The 23,427-nt window shown below is 38.1% G+C and overlaps 1 protein-coding gene and 1 long non-coding RNA gene across 2 annotated transcripts; both read right to left on the bottom strand.

The window, feature by feature from the left end:
* Window positions 1–86: 86 nt before the first annotated feature.
* Window positions 87–5,013, bottom strand: LOC123258985. Its single transcript, XM_044719241.1, has 2 exons — window positions 4,071–5,013; window positions 87–4,012 (listed from the first exon to the last, which is right to left on the bottom strand). Exons 1-2 carry the CDS (start codon window positions 5,011–5,013, stop codon window positions 87–89), a joined length of 4,869 nt encoding a protein of 1,622 aa, XP_044575176.1.
* Window positions 5,014–8,908: 3,895 nt separating this feature from the next.
* Window positions 8,909–22,683, bottom strand: LOC123258906. Its single transcript, XR_006508167.1, has 3 exons — window positions 22,672–22,683; window positions 16,056–16,060; window positions 8,909–9,023 (listed from the first exon to the last, which is right to left on the bottom strand). It is a non-coding gene; the product is annotated as an uncharacterized LOC123258906 (long non-coding RNA).
* Window positions 22,684–23,427: the final 744 nt, after the last annotated feature.

Raw genomic sequence — 23,427 nt, 5'->3', positions numbered from 1 at the left:
GATTTTTGCGGGAACTAGCGGTGGACAGGTGCGTCTCTTGAATTTGGGAGTCCCCCAGGAGCGAGTTAATTGCTACTGGGCCTTGTTCACCGAACATTCTCCCCCGGGTTGGCGGCTGCGTCGACAAGATCATCTTCTTCATGCGTTAGTGGCAGGACACAGAGCTTTGTAATTGGACGTACCAGCTCTGTGTTAACTGTCTTAACAGTTACTACGCGGATTTGTCCATCTTCACCTGGATGGACAGCAATTACTTTGGCTAATGGCCACTTGGTTGGCGGGAGATCCTCAGTGGTGATCAGTACAACTGAACCCACCTTGATCTGGTTGCGTCGATAATGCCACTTTGAAATGGCCTGGTAGCGGTAGATGCAGTCCTGGTAGTAGCGTTTCCAGAAATGTTGAACCATTTGCTGGACTTGTTCCCAGTGCGAGAGCCGAGCAGTTTGTAAATCTGTCAGCGATGGCTCTGGGATAGCGGTCAGTGACTGTCCGATTAAGAAGTGACCTGGAGTCAGTGCAGCCAGGTCAGCAGGATCTTCATTCAGCGGTGTGAGCGGTCTGGAATTCAATATGGCTTCAATTTGAGCCAGTAGCGTTGAATATTGCTCAAGCGTCAACAGCGAGTCTCCGATTGTTCTTCGAAGGTAAAATTTGATAGATTTCACAGCGGCTTCCCATTTTCCTCCAAAATGTGGAGCTCCAGGCGGATTGAATTTCCAGTTCGTGCCATCTTGAGCGATCAAGGTTGATAATTCTCGTAATGTGCGGGATCCTGCAGCGAATAGTCGTTTCAGCTCTTTATCTGCTCCTACAAAATTGGTTCCACAGTCTGAATATAGCGTGTGGCAGATACCTCGGCGACTAGTGAAGCGGCGATAAGCGGCGATGAAAGCGGCAGCGGTGTAGTCAGTTACTAGCTCTAAATGTACAGCTGAACTGAACATGCATACAAAGACTGCAATCCAGCCTTTGTATGTTTTTGCTCCACGTCCTTGAAACGTTTTCAGCGTGATAGGTCCAGCGTAGTCGAGTCCTGTATGCAAGAAGGCTCGAGTTGGCTGTACTCGTGCGGCGGGTAGTTGACCCATCAACTGTTGAGCGCGTTCTCCACGGTGTCTCGTGCGGATAACGCAGCGTAAAATAAATGATCTGACTGGAACACGGCCTCCAATGATCCAGACACTCTTGCGTAAGTCAGCGAGCGTAAGCTGAGTACCTCCGTGAAGCGTTTTGCGGTGCGAATCATCAATCAAAATTGATGTAAGCGGTGATTGTCGCGGTAGAATCGCTGGATGCCTCTCTTCTGGGTCCAGCAATGCGTTTTTCAAGCGGCCACCGACTCTCAGGACCCCCTGATGGTCGATGAACGGAGTCAGCTTAGTGATGCTGTTATTTTTAGGCAGACCATCACCATCTTGTAGCGTGTGAATCTCTCTAGCGAAGTATTGTCCTTGAGTGAACTTAATCAAGGTCAATTTAGCGCGCTCCAGGTCTGATGGAGTAAGCGGGTAGGCCAGCGAAGATTGTAGAACTCTTTTAAAGCGGTCGATGGCACGATGCCAGATGCTAAGCTTCCGTAGCAGTGGAAACAGCTGCGTGTAATGCGACAGTAATTGTTGGAGCAGGCAATTTTCTGCTTTCCAAGTTACTAGTGTCAGACCTTGGCGTTCTTCTCGATGCGTTGCGTTGTCGGTTGGAGGCTCCAGAGTGGGCCAAGAGGATTCTGGTTCATGAAGCCAAGTTGGTCCATGCCACCAGAGAGCGTGTTGTTTCAGTTTTAGCGTAGGTATACCTCTTGAAGCGCAGTCAGCGGGGTTTTGTTTTCCTGGAATAAATTTCCAGGAGACATCTCGAAGCGTTTCTTGGATTTTTCCCACTCTATTGCGGACGAATGTCTTCCAACGGATTGCTGGACTTTTAATCCATGCGAGAATCACGGCGGAGTCAGTCCAGAGATTGATCCTGACATTTTCAAGCGACTGAACTTCTTTAACATGAAGTATCAGTTGTGTTAGCAACCATGCGGCAGATAATTCCAAGCGTGGGATTGTCATGGTCTTCAGCGGTGCTACTTGCGTTTTTGAACACAGAAGTGAGACCTTTGTGTTCCCATCAGCGTCAGTGACTCTCAAATAAACAGCGGCAGCCATAGCGTTTTGCGAAGCGTCTGAGAACCCGTGCAATTTCATAGTTGCTCCAGGTGCTATATTATTCCAGCGTGGCATGCGGATGGATTCGATGTTTCGAAGATCCTCGCGGTATCCAGTCCATTTGTGAATGAGTGATGGTGACAATTGTTCATCCCATGACACTCTATCTAGCCACAGATTTTGCATAAAGATCTTGGCTTTGACGACTATTGGTGCGAGAAGTCCTAGCGGATCATACAGCTTAGCGATTTCAGACAAAATAGCCCTTTTTGTCTTGGGCGTCTCTGGCGGTAGCGTGTACTTGAACTGGAGAGCGTCAGTGCGTGAATTCCAGTACATGCCCAGGACTTTTACTGGTGCATTACTGATTTCTTTAAGCGGTGTATCCAGCTGCTTTTCTGGAGCGACTTCAGCGAGTAACCGTGGGCTATTGCTAGTCCATTTGGCAAGCGGGAAGCAGCCTGCTGCACACAGAGCTTTTGTTTGTACTGCAGCCTTGATAGCGTCTTCTTCGTTGTCTGCTCCACTGTAGATGTCATCTACGTAGCGTGTTTTCAACATTGGAGCAACAGCTAGCGGAAAGCGGTGTCCTTCATCCTTTACTAGTTGGATAAGCACACGTACTGCGTCAAAAGGTGCACTAGCGGTTCCGTATGTGACTGTCTTGAGACAGTAAGCGTCTATTAAGTCATTCTCATCTATCCAGAGAATGCACTGAAGCGGCCAATCAAGCGAGTCGACCTCAATCTGTCTGAACATCTTGGTGATGTCAGTAGCGAATAGAATCCTGCTGCAACGGATTCTCAACATCACATCAAAAATGTCAATTTGCGTTTTGGGTCCTGCGTGGAGAATGTCGTTCAATGAAATTCCTGTAGATGTTGCACAGGAACCATTGAACACTGTGCGGAGCTTCGTAGTGGCACTATCAAGCTTCAATACCCCATGGTGAGGCAAAAAGTAAGCGTTTGCGGGCAATTCGTTGACTGGTACTCGTACCATGTGTCCTAGTTGAATGTATTCTGCCATGAATGCATGATACATGTCAGAATATTCTCTTTCTCGCGACAAGCGAGTTATTAATCTGCGGAGTGACCCCATAGCTGCGTTGATAGAGTCGCCAAGTTGACTCTCAAGGGCCTTAAGCGGTAATCTCACTACGTAGCGTCCATCAGGCTGTCGATAATGCGTTTGACGAAAGTGAATTTCACATTCGTCTTCTTCAGCGGTGTTGAGCGGTGAATTTCCTGATGGAACTTCTTTCTGTTCCCAAAACTTAGCGATAGCGTCTTGTAATTCAGTATCTACTGACGCATGTAGTGCTGCGTGTGATGTTGAAGCGTGTTTAGCGGTGACAGCTCCATAGACAATCCAAGCAAGCATGGTGGATTGTGCAATAGGAGCATTGCGAGGTCCTCGTTGAATCTCTGCGTTCATGATCTGTGCGGCTGGTGATGCACCTAGAATAATATCTACAGGGCGTGGCTGTAGATACTGCGGGTCAGCGAGCTTGAGATTCTCAAGATGCGGCGATTTCGGATCAGCGATCACGAACGATGGAAGATCTACCGTCAGTGTTGGTAGAATATGCATGCTGACATGCATTGATGCGGTCGTACACAGCGAACGAAGCTCAATTGTGCTCACACCTAGTGAGCTTCCTGCGAAGACATTGCCAATGCCCTTGAGCATGACCATGTCACGCTGTAGCGGTTGTCCAAGCTTCTTGAAGAGCGACTGTCTCATAAATGAGAGCTCTGAACCTTGATCAATCAACACTCTGGCGGTGATTGGATTACCATAATGCGGGCGTACCTGGACTAAGGCGGTAGCTAGCAATACTTGAGCGGAAAGCGGATCTGAAATAACCAACAGTTAATGTTGAATTATAAGCGGTCTAATGGAACGGTTAGTTACCTTGTGCGTTGTCTGCAAGTGTCTGTGATGCAGATTTAGGCGGTGTATCTCGATGGATGGAAGTATGATGACGTTGACTGCACTTCCTGCATCCTTGAGCGGTCTTACAATCAGCGACGCGATGCGGGCCCAAGCAATTGTAGCACAGGCGGTATTTTTCGACTATGTCGATTCGTTCCTCCAAAGTAGCGGCCTTAAAGATTGGACAGAACAACATGTAATGTTCCTCAGGGCACAGCGGGCAATTTCTCCTGGGCTTTCCTTTGTATTGAATAGCGGTGTAAGAGGATGTTGTCTTCTGAGGTTTATTACTGCGTGAGCCTCCGGATTTATGACCTTCAGATTGCTTTTTGGGTCCCGAAGCGGGTTCCAAGTTCTCCCAAGCTCTGACTTTGGACTTGAGAAACTCGTGGAGCTGAACGTAAGTCGGCATGTTATCAGTAAGACCCAGGCTGGTCTCCCAATCTTCTCTAACGGCAGGCGGCAAGCGGCGTAGTGTCAGGTGTATGATTATCAGGTCCCAGTGATCTACTGGAACTCCTTGGGCCTTGATGGAATCCAGAGCCTTTTGGTTGGATAGTAACAAGGAATCCAATTTAGCGGCTGATCTAGCGGGAACAGACTCACTAACCAGCAGGTCTTCAAGATGTGATGATACAACGCGGCGAGGATTGGAATAGCGGCTTTTCAAAAGGTTCCATGCGGGCTCAAATGACTCATCAGTGGATGACATGTTTCCAATAAGCTGGTGTGCTTCATCTTTGGTGAATGTCTTCAAATAATGCATCTTCTCGCTGTTTTTCAGAAGTGCATTGTCAATAACAATTTCAGAGAAGAGCTGACTAAATGATCCCCAGCGCTTAAAGTCTCCAGAGAAGCTCTGGAGCTTAATTTTTAGGAGTCCAGTACCCGATGAGCCTCCCATGAAGGCGCTGCTGTGCATAGCCAGGTTTTGTTGTGTTTGTGCGGCTTCTCTGGCATCAATCTCCTGCTAAATGACGTCTTTGCGGGTGGCTATGCGGGTCTCCAAGATTGCATAGGTGGCGTAAGCGTTAGTATAATGATTCCCGACGTGGTACTCGTGTTCAAGTACTTCCGGGTACGAGAATCTGGCACTAGTCGACAACTACCTTGACGATAGAAAGCTAATAGTTGAAACTGCTGAAGGCCCACAAGAATACGCCATAACGGTTGGCTTGCCGCAAAGCTCAATAACGGGGCCCGATTTATAGAATGCAGACTAAAACGAGCTTCTTGAAATCCCGTTGCCAGAGCAAGTAGAGCTAACAGGCTTTGCAGACGACGTTGCGGCCACTATAGTGGTGGACAGCGTAGAAGAGGCCAAACTGCTAGTTCAGGAAACCATTGATGCTGCCGCGACTTGGCTTTATAAGCATCACCTGAAACTCGCCAAACAGAATACCGAAGTAGTCGTTTTCACACGTCAAAAATGGTTCCCAAAACCATTCTCTGTGGACATGGGAGGAACAACACTGACGTCAACGAGGGCCCTGCGCTATCTAGGGGTAATGATAGACGAGAAACTATCTTTCCGTGAACACCTCGACAGTGCATGCAAGAAAGCTATCAAGACGGTATTTAGCCTAGCACGAATTATGACCAACACCATGGGACCAAGAACAAAAAAGAGAAGAGTTCTTCTAGAAGCAGTCCACTCGGTACTTCTTTATGGAGCGGAGATATGGGCAGACATATTAAATCAGAAGACCTACCGGCGAAAGATAGCATGAGTACAGCGGCGAGGCGCTTTTAGAGTTGCCTGCGCCTACTGAACAGTTTCCGAAGCGGCTGTATTGGTCATAGTGGGAGCTATGCTAATCGACCTACTCGCGTTTGAGAGAGCAAAACTCTATGACGCTGAAAACAGTGACGAAAACATGGAAGACGCTAGAACGAGGATAAAGGCGGAAACGCAGCAAGAGTGGCAGGACCGATGGGCATCGGGCAGATGGACGGCGCGCCTGATCCCAAACATCAACGTCTGGCTTTCTCGAAAGCACGGGGACACGGACTTCTTCCTGACCCAGCTATTGACAGGACATGGGCAGTTCAATGCCTATCTTTTCAAGATAGGTTTGCACAGCATACCAACCTGCAAATACTGCCCAGTCAAAATTGACAACGCCGAGCACACATTTTTCGAGTGTGATCGGTGGAAGGACGACAGAAGCAGCATCGAAGAAACAATAGGCACCACGCTCTCCCCTGAGAGCTTGGTAACCTGCATGATCAAAAAAAAAGAAAACTGGTCAGCTGTCACCGCCTACGCGCAACGCCTTTTAAAAGAAAAAATTGCAGAAAGGGACTAGAAACCAGTAGTAACAAGAAGTAGGTGTCGTGAGACACAACATGGACTGGATTGAAGTAATGCCAACGCGGTCCCGATCCAGTCTTCCCTGTAACATCTATGGGGAAAGGAGAAAGGAGGATGTTTAGTTGGTATTGTTGCAAAATAATATTGACTTCTGAGTCCGACATATCCAGGCAATCACCTAGTCCTGGCACCAACACCAAGTCCTGGCATACATAAATGTATTTTACCTCTTCTATAAAAAATAACACACACACACACATACACACATACATACATACATACATACAGACATACGGACATTATCACGGAAATATTCGGGGAAGCTTTCTAGGACCTCAAAACGTTAGCATCCTTTGAAAACTTAATTTTCGAAAAACGGGGTGAATGAATAACTTCTTAACTCTTGAAAATTTCCAATTTTCTTAGCGAGAAGTTAAAAATTAGGAAAACGGTTGACCCTAACGGCTATCCCTGCAACTTTCCACTTATTCCATATCTGTATGCGCTTAAAATTGCACTTGTGACGTTATTGAGCTCTCCATGCTCAAAAATATAATTTGCTTTTTATTTTGAGCTCTCCAAGCTCAAAAAAATAGATGTTCTAAGCTTTAGAGCTCTTTGAGTTCAAAAGTCTGACAGAAGTTTAATAAAACACTGTTATTTCAATTTTTAAACTACAGTTACTTTTGAATGAATCAACCGATTTTCACGCGGTTGACAGCATTTGACGTAGTTTTTTAAATTATATGATTTACTACTAAACACAAATTGATCAGACCAAAAATTCCAGTGAAATTCGAAAAAATCTTACACACACACACACACCCACACACACACACATACAAACTAAGATTTCCTGTGAATTTGAACTGATTTGGACCTATAAATTTTGAGAAATCTCAAAAAGACTTAGAAAAAAAAAATTAGGAAAACGGTTGACCCTAAAGGCCATCCCTGCAATTTCCCACTAATTCCATTTTTAAGAGCTTAAAATAGCACTTATAGTGATTGTGAGCTCTTCAAGCTCAAAAATATAATTTATGTGTTATTTTAAGCTCTCCAAGCTTGAAAAGTTAGCTTTTTTTAGCTCTCGAGCTCAAAAATTTGATGAGAGTCCGTCAAAACACTGTTTTTTGAATTTTCAAACCGCAATAACTTCTAAACTAATGAACCGATTTTCACACAGTTTGCAGCATTCTGCGCAGTTTTTCAAATTTCATGATATACTTTTAAACAAATAGATAAGACCAGAAATTCCGGTGTAATTTGAAAAAATCACTTTTCTTCAATTTTTTTCGTCAACAATAACTCACGAACACATCAACCGATTTTGACAGACTTGGCGGCGATCGACGTGGTTTTTTGAACGTGGTAAATTTGCATGTGTGTGCATGTGTGTGAGTGTGTGTGTATGTGTGTTTGTGTGTGTACGAATTTACGTATGTATGTGTGTATGTAGGTAAACCTCTCATAACTTTTAAACGGCTCGACCGATCGAATCGTGATAGGTGGTGATCCAAAGAGTATCATTGCTATTGAATTTCATGAAAATTAATTCGGTGAATCGATTCGGTTCGCTAGATTTTGAGAAATCTCAAAAAAAAGATTTTAAAAAAATGGTTTTTTTGGAATTACTTCTAAACGGCTTAACCGATCGATCTCAAAAACTAATCCGCTCTTAAACTTAAAAAACTACGTCGATTTTTGCCGTTTCCGTCAAAATCGGTTCATTCGTTCGTAAGATATCAAGAACGAAAAAAGTCGAAGAGTGTTTTTTCAAAATTACTCCGAAATTTTTCAATAGATCGATTTTCATCACTGCAAATCTTCGATAGAGATTGAAAATAAATATCGACTGTCGCCGACCTCGTGAAAATTTGTTGATTCATTCAAGAGTTATCATAGTTTGAAAATTCTAAAAATGGCATTGTATATACGTCGCATTAGCCTTTTGAGCTTGAAGAGCTCAAAATAACACGAAAATCATATTTTGAGCTCGGAGAGCTCAAAAGAATATAAAAATTATATTTTCGAGCTCGAAGAGCTCAAAAACAAAATCAGTGGAATTTTAAGCGTTTAGCTTTGGACTTAGCGGGAAGTTGCAGGGATGGTCTTTAGAGTCAACCGACTTCCTAATTTTTTTACATAACTTCGACATTTCTTTTTGGATCGTTTTTTATGATATCAAATAATTATAAGAACTCAAAAAACCGCGCCGTCCGCCGCCAAGAACATGAAAATCGTTTGATTGGTTCGAGAGATATCGTTTACAAACAAATTCGGAAAAAGTGAATTTTTCAAATTTCTTTAAAATTTTTGTCTGATCAATTTGTGTTTAAAAATAAATCATACGATTTGATAAACTACGTTGAATGCTGCCAACCGCGTGAAAATCGGTTTATTCATTCAAAAGTAATTGCAGTTAAAAAATTTTAAGAATAGTTTTTTATTAAACTTCTATTACGCTTTTGAGCTCAATTAGCTCAAAATAACATATAAATTGTAATTTTGAGCTCGGAGAGCTTAAAAACGTCATAAGTGCAATTTTAAGCGCTTAGGTATGGAATTAGCGGAAAATTGTAGGGGTGGCCTTCAGGATCAACCCTTTTGCTAATTTTCTATGGTGGGACGTTTAAAATTATCGAGAACGATAGAGAATAACAGCCTATACAATAGAAAATTCATATTTTCAATCATATTACAACTTATCAGAGGATAATTATTGGAGCGGGCAAATAAATGTATACTTCTTGCTTATCGCAACGTTTCGCAATAGATTTTTGATCATAGATCATCTCTATTTTTTCAATGTCTCGCAACAACTTTAACCATTGCGTTATTATCTGTGTAGAACTAAAACATTACTCGATGAAATCAAAATGCCATAAAATTACCATAAATGCCTGAATTAAATTCTTATAACTTTTTGTTACAGGGTATGTTATTGAAGAAAGAAGGAAAAGTACAAGAGTCTTTACATTATTTCCAAAAGAGTTATCATGTGAATTCAATAAAACTTGTGACGGTCAGACAAATCGCCAAATCCTTGTAAGTTAATCCTAATTTATCAAGAGTTATCAAAGACGAAATTTTATCAAGAGCAGAGGTCTAAAAATGTAAGAAATTAGTAAAACGGTTGGCTTTACAGACCATTCTGGCGGATTCGTGGTCACGATAAAATGATCGTGAAACGACGGTGAATGCACCGTGAATCTACATTGTCGATAACTTATTGTCGAATAACCGTCGCTTGACTATCGAAGGACCGTCGTTTGACAGTGAACGACGAGTATCGTTGTGGAAGTTTTTCACTGTTACTTTATGATATTTAATTCGTATAGTTATCATTTTTTACACTTCAAAAAACCAAATTTTTACTTGGATTCCCCGATTTTTTACCTAGTTAAAAATCGTAGATCAGCAATCGATCGTCTGTCATATGACAGTCATTCAAAAACATATAAATTGTCAAAAAACCGTTACTCGGTGGTGGATGCACAGAGGTCTGTAAGTAAAATGACAGTGAAACAATCGTATAATGACGATAAGTCGGGAATTTTTTACTAGTCAACGATGATTAAGTGCTAACTATATTTTATTTTTTTTTTATTCCATTAAAAATTCTTAAAGTGTATAAAAAGACATGCAAATGAAAAATTTTCAGTAAATACTTGGCGTGAAAAATTTGAGAAAAATATTAAATTATTGTAATTTTGTTTATTTCTAGGTAAAATCATAAAAAATTAATCAGATTACATACAATTAACAGAGATCCATTATTTCAATACTTTTCAGAAGAGTTAATGACCTACAACAAGTGTTGTACTTTTTTGATAGTTTTCAATGGAAAACCATAATACTTGTTGTTTATGACAAATATACTAATAAATAATAATGTAGGAAGTAATTAGGTGAAAAGACTGAAGTAATCAGTTTTAACTATTCATTTTCATATATACGACGTTTCGTCGCTTTTATTCCGACATACTCAGGTATCTGACAACAGACAGACAATATAAAAAATTAATTTACAATAAATTATGTAAACAACAAAAATTACAAAAGTAATAAAATTAATAGAGTTGCTATAATAAATTAATAAAAATTAATATCATGTCAAAAAAATACCTTGAAAAAGTCTGTCAAAACATTATCAACACTTTGATCATTACATAGCAGATTCATATACAAATTTTACAAATATTATTCGTCCAAATTTAGTCAAACCATCAATAAATTGCAGATAATCAAATGTATAATTTTAAATAAGTTATTGAAAATTATTAATAAGTAAAAAATTATTAATAACTAATAGACAACAACCTCTTTTTACGCCAGTTACTCTCAACTGTAAACCGCTGGCAGTTACATTACACATGCACGCTCTTGTGGTGACAATGATAACTAAACCCACGCGGCAAATTTAAATGATCTACGACAAATTTCTATTATACTTATATTTCTTAATCAACCCCAAATACACCTTACTTAGCCGGTCAGTGTCTGTTCTCAAATTAACCGTGTCTGATAAACATATATGAACCATCTCACTGATATTTTGTTTGAACCAGTTTCCTTCTCTGTAAATAATCTTCACTACGTCGAAGTCAAAGTTATGACCTGTTGAGATATGATGATTCGCCAGAGCAGTACGGTCCTTCTTGTTCCTAAACTTCTCCTCACAACTATATCTATGTTGATGTAGTCTTTTGGACAAGTATTGCCGAGTCTGGCCCACATATGATTTTCCACAGGAACATGGGGTTTTTCTATACTAACTCAGAAGCTTGGCCCAACGGTGTTTTGTCCTTCAGCTTTGAATACTTATCCCCAATAGTGCGGACGTTATAAAACACCGGTCTCCAATCAGTAAATCGGAAACTTGATCATATACTATGACTAAGGCCCTTAATGAAGGGAAACCTGTACCTATTCTCTTGAGTTTCAATATTATTGGCACACTTATCACTCATATGCAAAGAATTAAACCTCCTCAAACAGACGTCTACAAACGATCTTGGGTAGTTGTTCCTGTCAAGAATTTCCCAAACTTTTTTCAAATTTTCAGCTTAGTACTCTGCATGACTCAACTTTAACCCTCTGTATAATAATCCTAGGACCACACTATTCTTCTGCGCAATGGGATGATGAGATTTAAAATTCAGCAAAATGCCGGAACTTGTGAGTTTTTGGTACATCTTGTCCGTAATCTACCATCTGCCATCCTTATTACCAGTGTATCCAGATACGCCAACATATTACCAACTTCCTTCTCCATTGTGAATTGTATCTTAGGATGTATGCAGTTAAACCACCCTAGTAAACCATCCATCTCACTCTCAGGAACTGCAAGCAAGGTATCATCCACATAGAGTTTTAAGAAGGCAATTCTAAATGGGACAATTTCTAATACTTTTTTCAAAATAAGATTCATCACCAAGTTCGCTAAATATGGACTCGCAGGATTACCCATCGCCGATCCATCTAGTTGTGTGGAATAATCACTCTGAAAAGTAAAGTAACTGATTATTTTTGAATTTGATAATCAATAACTCTGGAAATAATTATTGTATAGGTAATCTAAAGAGGGTTTTGAAAACAACACGATATTCTTTATACGAAACTGTAAACGGCTTTTGAAAAAAAAAATTTTTTTGAATTGAAAACTCAGACTGAAAAGAAGACAAAAATTCGCATAATTAAGGATATTTGGATAACTTGGTATAAATTTGGATATAATGGATAAACGAAGGATATCGTCGGTAATTTTTTAACCTCAAAGCATCTCCTAAAATCCCTGAAAAATTCAAAGCGCCGCGATTTTTTTTTCATAGTGTATCGAAGCTTCAAATTCTTTATTTCTGCAAAGATCACCATTTGAGCAATTTTGCGATTTTTATTCATTTTTTCAATGAAGAAAATTTTTTTTTCTCAAAAATCTCTATTTTTCCGATCAAAGTGATTAACTGTTCAAAAAATTTGAAAAAAAAAAAAAAAAAAAATTTCAATTTTTTTTGAATATTTTCTCGATTTTTTTTGAAAATTTTCTCGATTTTTTTCAAACTTTTCTCAATTTTTTTCGACTGATGTCTTATCGAAGGCATTAACGTTACCCAAAGCATGTCTCGTAGAAGTTGCTCGATCCCATTTACGCTCTTACACACACTTGTGTTTATGTTTTCAGAAACAAATACACACATACACACACAGACACGCATACGAACGAAAACACACACACACAAACACGCGCGCGCACACTCAAGTGTGTGAAGACCTGGACATGACAAAAAATTTTCATGGTCATGTGTGAAAACTAGACACTTGAAGCTACAACTTGCTTTTTTTATTTTTCCTGTACGACCATTTTCCTCGGAGCTACAACTCGTAGAAAATCACCCAAAAATTTGGAATTTTTTTTATATCCCTTAATTTTTGTGACTAGTGTATTTTCCAGGACTTTTTTTATGCGATTAATAATTTCACCGTAATTTCAAAATCAAGATTTTTATAATTATTGAAAATTTGATTCTCTAATTACGATTATCATTTTGAAATCATGGAAAAAGAAAAATTTATTTAAGCTATTTTTATCAGTAAAATAAAAAAAAATACTTTGTTTTGACTCCTTATTAGGTGACTGAATAGAAAGTTACAGATAGTGTCTCGGATAGCTTAACTGATGGAACCTTTAAAATGTAACCAAATGAACTGGGTTCGAGTCCCGGTCTGGACTATCTGAATTATTTTTTTTTATTTTATTGTCTGTGACAGTAGTGTGAATTTACTGTGATAACATTCATATTTTCTGCACCCCCAGTCAGTAAATCAACTGTCGTAATACAGACGTTTATTACTAACTTCTCCATTACTTAGAGGTGAAATCACCGTATATATTTAATAATTTCATAGTACACATCGTTCACAACGGTATCCGATGCTTACTGACAAATCGCTCAATAAGAACGAATTTTATACGGTGAAACGACCGTAAAACAACCGTGAATTGACTGTGCTTTCACCGTGTCGCCGAAACCGCAAGGGCATTCCTGAAGCTTTCCGCTAATTTCATATACAAAACCCGGGTCAATAAATGTGATCTGCTTTAGGATTAATAAAAATTTTTAATATTTTTCATTCAATTTAACTTTATTATGTGTATCTATTTTATATAAGAATTTAAACTGTTTTAGCCCTACTATTCCTATTTCAGACCAATTTGAGATCATTTTTAATGTTATAATAAAATTGTTTTCGATTCCCAGTCAGCATCCAAGTCAGAAAGATTTCAGTATGAAGTCTTTTAAAAAACTTCTTATAGAAGTCCTAATGTGACGTCTTAAGAAGCTCTTTTTTACGAGGTCAGAACTAAGAGCTCTTAATGAACTCATAAGTTTGGAGTCAATTTTCTGACATCTAACTGAGTCCCTTTTTAGTAGATTTCATAGAAATCTAACTATTGCAATGGTCCTCATGACAAAACTTTTGAAAAATTTTGCTATATTCCGACTTAACTCGACGAGCTGAGTCAGAAAATACATATGGTTCAAAAGTTTATATATGTATGTATATATATACGATATAACGCGGCTTGTCACTACGATAGCGTCGTCAATTTACAATGGATCTTTACCAAACTCAACATACTTATTCTACAGATAGATACTGAAGTCAAGTTCGAAGATGAGCTTAATCGGTCAAGTAATTTAGAAATGCCATGATTTCAAAATTTTCAAAATCATAAAAATTCATATTTCTTCACTTTCTTACTCGAATAACTTTTGAATGGGATAACTTATTGAAATTCTGTAAATACATCTGAAAGCTCTTTACGAATTATCTAAGGATAATTTTCTTGAACAAAGTTTATTTTTATTTTCATATGAACAAACTATTTTCAATAAAGTTGATAATATTTAATAATGAATTGTATAATTTTTATTTTTTACAATTAATATCTCTGTAATTTTTAATTAAAAGAAAGAAAATTTTTGGAACAAGTCATCGAAAAAGGTAATGTTTCCTCATTAAAAAAATATTGTAATTATTCAGTAAATTATGACAGAATACTTTGTCTGTAAATGTCACATTCTTTCTTAATTACATCTCAGTGAAACAAATATTTTATTAAAAAATTGTTATCAATGAAATATCATAATTGTCAATGAAGTATGTTAAGTTTGAAAAATCATGGCATTTCTAAATTACTTGACCGATTAAGCTCATCTTCGAACTTGACCTCGGTATCTATCTGTAGAATAAGTATGTTGAGTTTGATAAAGATCCATTGTAAATTGGCGACGCTATCGTGGTGACAAGCCGCGGTCGTTTCCGATCGCAGTAATTTTTGGATTTTTACACTTATTATGAAATCTACTTCCATTTCGACTGCCGAATGGTCTTTTTTTTGGACTTCTTTTTGAGTTGCGTATAATGAGCTTATAGACATTATAAACAAAAACACAAATTTCTTTTTAATATAAAGCTGTCAAAATCTTATTCATTTTTCATTTATTACTTTCCTGATTGAGAAATTAAATTGAAAATGATTAAAAATAATTCGAATTAAATGATTTAAAACAATTTGAATAGATTAATATATAGATATACACTTGGCATAGGTTAACTCATTTCTCTTAATCCAGGTTAATTAAATTTTTCAAAAATTTTAAATTATATTATGAAGTAGTAGGCAATAATGTTAAAATCTGGTTCGTAATCAAACTAATTTAGATAAAATAATAAAATTGGATTCTAATCTGAAGAAATTATGTCAACTTTCTACATTTAAGGAGTACTTTGCATATATCAATTTTAAACATTTTATTCTAATTTAACGATATCTTATAACTATATACTTATTAATTATTGTTGAATTTTTAATATTAATTAATTTATCTATTAGATTTTATATTGTGAAAAGTAAACAAAATTTATATAGACTATTTAAATAGTATATTACACATCTAGGGCAGTAAAATAAGAAATATCTCAGATCACATGTAATTGTTGTCCGAGGCGAAGCCGAGGTCAATAAACATGTGATCTGAGGCTTTCTTATTTACTGTCCGTGGTGTGTATACTATTTTTATAGCCCTCCGGGCGGAAAGTGTCAACTTTCGTCCCGCTGCGCTAAACTAAGTTGCCGCTTTCCGCCTTCGTCGGACAAAAAAATAGTATACACTCCTCGGGAAGTAAATAAGAAAGCCTCAGATCACATGTTTGTTGACCTTGGCTTCGCCTCGGCCAACAATTACATGTGATCTGAGACATTTCTTACTTTACTTCCCTAGGTGTGTAATATACTATTCTCCTCGACGGAAGCGGAAAGCGGCATTTTCGTTTAGCGCAGTGGGAGGAAAATGCCGCTTTCCGCCTCCGTCGAGGAGAAAAAAATATTACAGGTAGACTTTTGAATATTTTTTAGTATATAAATATTCGTAAAAGTTACTTTTTCTCTATCGATACACAGTGTCAAATAGAATAAATAATATAGACAATAATCGCAACATTTCATCACTATATAAACTTAGCTTATAAGAATAATGAGATGTGTAACGACATGTCGTTTGAACAGCGTAGGGGGTTAGGTATTGATCTAGCACGCGCGCGACTTGGGTTCGAATCTTAGTTACGGCAATTGCGATTTTCACTTTCTCTCTTTAAACCGACAATATTAGGTCTAACTAAAATAATAAACATTCGAAATCAGCATCGGTGCTTCATGAAACTCTGAATTGTTTTTCATAATTTACTTTTATTATTATTATTATTATTATTATTATTATTATTATTAATATTATTTTTGTTGTGTTCTTATTATTGTTATCATTATAATAGCGTATAGAGATAAAAAATCATTCATTTGTGCGAGTTCAGAAAAAAGAGCTCTTTAAGAGCTCGTTTTGATGAGTTCTTAAAGTCTACAATAAGCGGCGCATTCGACCTCTTCAGAAGGTCTTAAAGACGTCTTTTAGACGTAGACTCTGACGTCCAAATCAGAAATCTGAGCTCATTCGGAATAACTTAATACGTCATTTTGCTATCTGGGTTGTTTCTAGACCAAAATCAGACTTTTTTGTTACAACCATTTGGCTGTTTTTGATTGCATCAAGGTCAAAAACATACCAAAACGTTCCATTTTTGATCGCCTGTAGATTAAAAACAGACCTTTTACAAATTCTATAATAATAATAATAATCGCAATTATAATAACAACAATAATAATAATAATAATAATAATAATAATAATAATAATAATAATAATAATAATAATAAGGTCTGTAGGCGAACGACGTAGCCGATGCAGTGGGCCAACTACCCACTGCATTGAAATACTGAGTTACAACAAGACGTAATCTCAGAAGTGCTCCCCACAACCGGTCCTTTTCGGATGAGAACCATTCATCAGGTGGGAGGAGCACGCCGGACCCGATGAACGATGACGACCCTGGCGCTTTAAGGACTTACTTTAAGTGGACGGAGGAACTACGAGTCGACCTCTTGGTGTGCTACCAACGTAGCGAGCCGGGGGTGAGCGGTTATATGGCCCGGATGCACACTCTTTGGAGTGATATGCATCCGGAGCTAGAGCATTTTACGCCTAAACACCTGCGTAATTATGCCGCTTATCTTCGGCGTAATAGAAGATCGCTTGTGCCGGATAGAAGGCAGTCTAATAGACTTTCCTTTCCGGCGCAATTACACCAAGAGCGACGCCGTTCCTCCTTGGATGACAACAATCCCTTTATAGGACGGCAAGTAAGTATATCTAAAAAGATAACTTACTCCCAACAACAGCTAGAAGCGGTAAATGAAGATCTCCGTGCAAACATCCTGGAGGATTCCACCCTGCTCACTGTGAGCCAGGTTGTGTATGGTGCAGCAGTTTCAGCTTTTCCGAGAGAGAGACATTGTCTCTCGATCGAGGCAAGGTTGAGACAGCGCATCTCACAACTTGGACTCAAAATTGACAGATCCCGGAAACAGGTCTCCCGCATTCAGTGTGTGATTGAGTTTGAAACAACTCAAAGAGCATACACGCCCCGAATTCGGCGCATTGCTGCTGAACTTCGGTGGCGTCATCACACACTGAATAAGAGTACTCTTCTTGTCATCAAGGAAGAGTCTCTCAATAAATTGCGGGCTCTAGTGACTGCCAAAAAGTCACTAGAGAAAAGGCTGAAGCGGTTGGTCGACAACTCGTTGTTTCGATTCAGCCCTTCACGCTTTCTGACATCAAAGACCGATGTTACCGGGAATTATCCAACACCTGAGCGGGTGGAAGCTTTTTGGACTGAGTTGTATGGAGATCAACCAAACGTGAACGCCAACAATCCAGCTCTGCACGACTTTAAAGCATTCTGTCGGGAACACCGTAGATAGAATGCTGATGAAGAGAGCCCTGCAGTCAGTGTGAATGAAGTTCGTTCAGCTCTAAATGGCAGCAAAAATTGGGCTGCCCCGGGTCCAGATGGCATAAATGTCTTTTGGTGGAAGAAGTTTACTTCTACCCACCTCCATCTGGCCCGTATATTTACATCGTACATTAGAGCTGACGAACCGATTCCAGACTGGCTCGTGGAAGGGCGAACCGTACTGATACCAAAAAAAGGTGACTTGTCTGACCCAAAGAATTACAGGCCTATCACCTGCTTGAATGCGGTTTATAAAATTTTTACAAAAATTTTAAACAACCGTATTTTGCAGGAGATAGAACCTGTATGGCAACAGATATATGAACAGCGTGGCAGCAAAAGAGGCCTGTCAGGTTGCAAAGAGAACTTGATAGTTGATCGATGTGTCACACAAGATGCGATCTACTATCAACGCAACCTGTCAATGGCCTGGATCGACTATCGCAAGGCATTTGACTCAACTTCTCATGAGTTGATTTTATATCTCCTCAAATGCCTGGGGGTCAATCCTGAAATAGTGGAATGCATTCGGCGTACAATGCAGCTTTGGCGAACGCGTTTTCACATTGGAAGTGGAAACGCATTGCACATAACCGGAGTTGTAGAGTACAAACGAGGGGTCTTCCAAGGTGATTCCTTAAGCCCTCTGCTGTTTTGCATCTCACTGCTGCCTATATCTGTTGCTCTCCGTAAAACTCGTGGGTACTCAGTGGGGCCTTCGGGTGATCGAAAATACTCGATTACCCATCTGCTTTATATGGATGACCTGAAGCTGTATAGTGCTGATGAAGATCATCTACAGGCGGCTCTTAGCATCGTAGCAGAGTACACGCGGGATGTTGGAATGTCTTTTGGGTTGGACAAGTGTGCGGTCGTACATCTGGCGAGGGGTAAGTGCTCTGTTACGGGTGATGATGTCGAGTTGGTAGATGGGAGCGTTTTAAGACAATTAGACGCCGGAGAGTTGTATAGATATCTAGGAATGGAAGAGCACCGCATGCATGCGGTCTCCGAAGTCCAAGCAACTCTCCGTAGCGAGTATGTTAGGAGACTCCGGAAAATTTGGTCCTCCGAACTTTCCGGTAAAAATAAAGTCTCCGCTACTAACACGCTCGCTGTCCCAGTCTTACTATACTCTTTCGGTGTCTTAAAATGGGCCCGAAAGGATCTGCGAGATCTCGACATCAGAACCCGTAAGACTATCAACATGAACCGGAGCATGCACCCCAATTCATCAGTCGCCAGATTATACCTCTCCCGGTCGATCGGTGGGAGAGGTTTGCAGAGCTTGGAGCGGCTTCACGATCGTTTAGTCCTGGGTTTAACACACGAAGTTGTCAATTTCACTGCAGATGAGGATGACTTTCTTATGCAAATTGTTCATAAACATGAGAATGCGCATAAGGGGTCGTTCTTATATAAGGCAGCAATATATGCGGCAAGAACCCTTGGTCTTGGAGAAATAAACGCTCTTATGGAACTCCGAAAGGAGGAATTCAAGAGCGTCATCAGGAACGCCGAGGAAAAACTACTCCTAGGCAAACTGATGGACAAGTCTATGCACAGCGTGTTCTTCAAACACGTGCGTGATCATGGCTTGTCCACCCAGCTGACGTTTTCCTTCTTAAAGTCAGCTGGCCTGATGTCCGAGACTGAAGGGTTCATATTTGCTTGCCAAGATGGTGTCATTAACACTCTAGAGTACCGTAGCAAGGTGCTCCAGGTGCAGCTCCCGGACACCACCTGCAGGGCGTGTAAACTACATCCGGAGACGCTTATGCACATTTTGTCAGCATGTCCTGTGCTGGCGAGAGGTGCATACATCCAGCGTCACAATGCCGCCCTGAGAGTACTGTACTACTATCTTCGTCACCGCTACGGTATTGACGTGACACCGGTGCTGCCTTATCTGCCAGGAGATATTCCCCAGGTTGTTGAGAATGACAGTTGCAAAATTTATTGGAACATGCCGTTTGCAACAACTCGGCGGATAGATCACAACAAACCTGATATTGTGCTCTTCGACAAGGCTACTCGTGACATTTATGTCATTGAGTTCTCGGCCCCGGCTGAATACAACATCTCAGCCAAAGAAGAGCACAAAAGACAGATATATCAGGATCTCCTGTTTGAAATTGGCAAACTTTACCCAGGTTACCGTGTCAAGCTCGTCGTCCTGATTGTTGGCGTCCTCGGAGGGATGAAACAGTCTTTTGTATCCTCACTTGCCAGAGTTCCAGCTTGCTCATCAAAAGCTGAATTCTTGGCGGTCAGGATGCAGAAGGCTGTCATACTAGGTTCCCTCCGTCTACTTAGGAAAATGACTTTGGCCTGCTGTGATCACTAACCGCCTTGTTGTGCGGAGTGGTTCAGCAGTAATGGATGGAGCTCAGGCTGGGCCCTCGGAGAATCGGACTCCGGGGACAACCCCCCTGAGCATTTAATAACATAATAATAATAATAATAATAATAATAATAATAATAATAATAATAATAATAATAATAAATACATTTAGAAATATATGCCCATAATATAAATATTATTTTATTCATTTCCTCGAAGATCCTGTAACATCCCAGCCAATTAAGGGTGGGAACACCTACTTTAAGATTAAATCCTACTGGCTTAAAATTTGGGCGGAACTTTTTTTTTATTTTCTTATTTTCTATTGGTGAATTATTTTCATCAATGTCTTATTTAAATTCCAGCTAATCAAATCGCGGAGAATTCCGCTGCTTCGTTGGTGGTTATCGCCAAAAGAGTAACGGAAATCTCTACAGATAAGACGGCTCCGAGAAGGCGTCACGGACCGAGTTAGCCAAAACCTCGCGTCAGCGTGTAACTTGGACCCCAACGACTCTCTCGTGAGTAACCTGAGATGCATAATGGCGTCAAAACGCTGATTGTAATATTAATGAGAGCAGAGTCAAGTGAGTACCCACCGGGACTTACCGAACGACGGACGTCTGACTTGCCTCCTCTCCCAAATTCTTTATAATAAAACCGAACTTATTTTATCTTAACTGACTGATAAATTTATTAACTATCACTGCAACTAATATTCGCAGGTACAAAACTTTTATTATCCATAAAATGTTAAGCCATGATAAATAAAAATGATAGATATAAGCTTATGATGTCTAATAAAATGTTGTTTAAGGGTTTATTAGCACATAAAAATCATCATTGACCCTTATCAATGGATCAACAGAGAGATAAATTTTTTTTATAAATAATTTTATTGTTTATTAACTTAATTAACTTAATTAATTAGAAGATAAATTAAATTATTAAATAAACGATGTCATTTTTTCGGAAATTAATAATATAGAGACCTAAGGTATAAAGTTATTGAGGCTAATTTTAGTAAATGAATAATTAAACTTTAGCAGAATGGTGATAATTCTAGTGATATATAAACGAAGAATGATCTATAGCAGAATGTAAATTAGGTAAGTATAATATAAATAATAATTATAATAATAATAATAATAATAATAATAATAATAATAAATTCAAGCTAGTATATCAACAGACTCGATAGAGTCTGGCGCCAAGTTCCGTTCTCAAGCCAGACTACCGAGTATGTATATACCGTAAGCAGAACGGTTTTTTGAGGTTACTAATTTTTTTTCAAATTTATTTTGATTTTTTTTTATATGATATTTTATAGTAGTAGTTCATGCTTTTTATTACACGTATTACTTGATTATTATCAATTATCTTTATAATTTATTATTAAAATTATTAAAAATAATTAGCACAAAGTATAGCGACCCAGATTTTTAGATTTTAACTTTTTTTTATGTAAAAAGCGGACGGCCAGAGACTAAATAATATAAGAATGCATGCTAATCTTATAATAGATGGAATACTACAGTGAAAAAAGACATTTAACAGTTTGCAATAACATACGCCAGGCGGCGCAAGAATAACATTTACATGAACTATAGCTTAAAGGGGATAGTTTGCCACCGGAAATGTATTAAATTAAAATTGTCAATTTTTATTATAATTACAAAAAATACTGAAATCCGAGCAAAAACAGTTTTACTGTAAAAAAATCGCGCCAAGTCCACGTTCATAAGACTATTAAGAAAAAAAAATTTTATTTCTTTTCAAAAAGATATAAAATAAAAAATTAAAAAATCCAAGCAACCGATATGGTTGTATATGGCTTTCGGAAATTAAAAATAAGTTTTTTATAAATTTAAAAATTTAAAAAAAACAATTTTGGAACAATACTTGGTGTGCGTGATTGTGTACTTTAATTTTTTTTAAAAGTCCTAGCAGATAGATTTTAGGAATTTCATAAAAAATGAAATATTTTGTAACCACGCACACTAAATACGTTCCAAAATTGTTTCTTTTAATTTTTAAATTTACAACAAAATTTTTTTTAATTTCCGAAAATCATATACAACCATATCGGTTACTTGGATTTTTAAATTTTTTATTTTATATCTTTTTGTAAAGAAATAAAATTTTTTTTTCTTAATAGTCTTATATTATGAACGTGGACTTGGCGCGATTTTTTTACAGTGAAACTGTTTTTGCTCGGATTATCTGAACGAAAAAAGAGATTGCTACAATTTATAGCTATAATCATTATTTCACCTATGCAATAAAATAGTAAAAAAAATTTTTCTTAAAATCCGAAAATAGTCTGTTTATAAACGATTTCTCAAAAAATGACGTAAATATTGTTTTTCCGAAGTTAATTAATCCCCATATCAGATTCAAAAAGTAGCAATACTAAGATATTACTAAAAAAAATTTTTTTTGATAACATTTTTTTTAAATTTCATTTTTTGTTGAATTAAAAAAATTATAATTAACAAAATAATAAACTTTAATAAATTTTTTTGGCATAACTTTATTAAGTATCTAAATAAGAAGAGCTCCACGAAGCGAAAAATTTATAGACCAACCCTAGTCGAAATTCGAGTTCCATTTTAACCGTAATTTTTTCCCATCTCAATTTTACGGTCAAAACAGACTTGGCGCTGTATTGATAACTCATTTAAACTGAGGCCTGGTTTCACTGTAACTCGTGGAGTTTTGTCCCATTCTACCACGATTACGGTCAAACCAGGATTAAAATAATAATAATATCAAACATAATAATAACAATAAATAATAAATTAAATTTTTAAATTCTAAGGGGTCGGGTTCAAATCCAACTGAAATCCGATTTATTTATTTATTTTTTTTTTGTTTTAATAACTGCAATAATAATTAATATTGTTGTAAAAAATTAGTAGTAATAATTAATAATAGTTGTTATTAACATAAAAATTTGTAATTAACAAGTATTACAAATACTACAATAAAAATCGTTTATGAGCACAAAGAAATATATAAATTAATTTTTCAACAAAAAAAAACAAAAATGAATGATTTCCCAAATTTGGGAAAGTATTTTTTTACGAACAGAGATTATTTACCGTCCAGTTTGTACAGATTAAGGAGTAAGGAGATAGGAGGAAAAGATTAATTATGTTAAATTAACCTAATACGCTCTGTAAATAAAGAAACAAATAAAAATCGCTTCGCCCTAACCGAGAACCGAACTCGGAACCTAACGCTCGCTAGACTTGCGCGCTA

The sequence above is a fragment of the Cotesia glomerata genome, linkage group LG2 (assembly GCF_020080835.1).
Source record: "Cotesia glomerata isolate CgM1 linkage group LG2, MPM_Cglom_v2.3, whole genome shotgun sequence".
NCBI lineage: Eukaryota > Metazoa > Arthropoda > Insecta > Hymenoptera > Braconidae > Cotesia > Cotesia glomerata.
This window is presented reverse-complemented; position numbering and strand designations above follow the sequence as displayed.

Bases quoted from the DNA above. Each gene is read 5' to 3' on its own strand.
- LOC123258985 (XM_044719241.1), bottom strand. From the start codon at position 5,013: ATGCACAGCAGCGCCTTCATGGGAGGCTCATCGGGTACTGGACTCCTA. The intron at 4,013-4,070 runs GTAACTAACCGT...TGGTTATTTCAG, and splicing joins ACTTGCAGACAACGCACAAG to ATCCGCTTTCCGCTCAAGTA.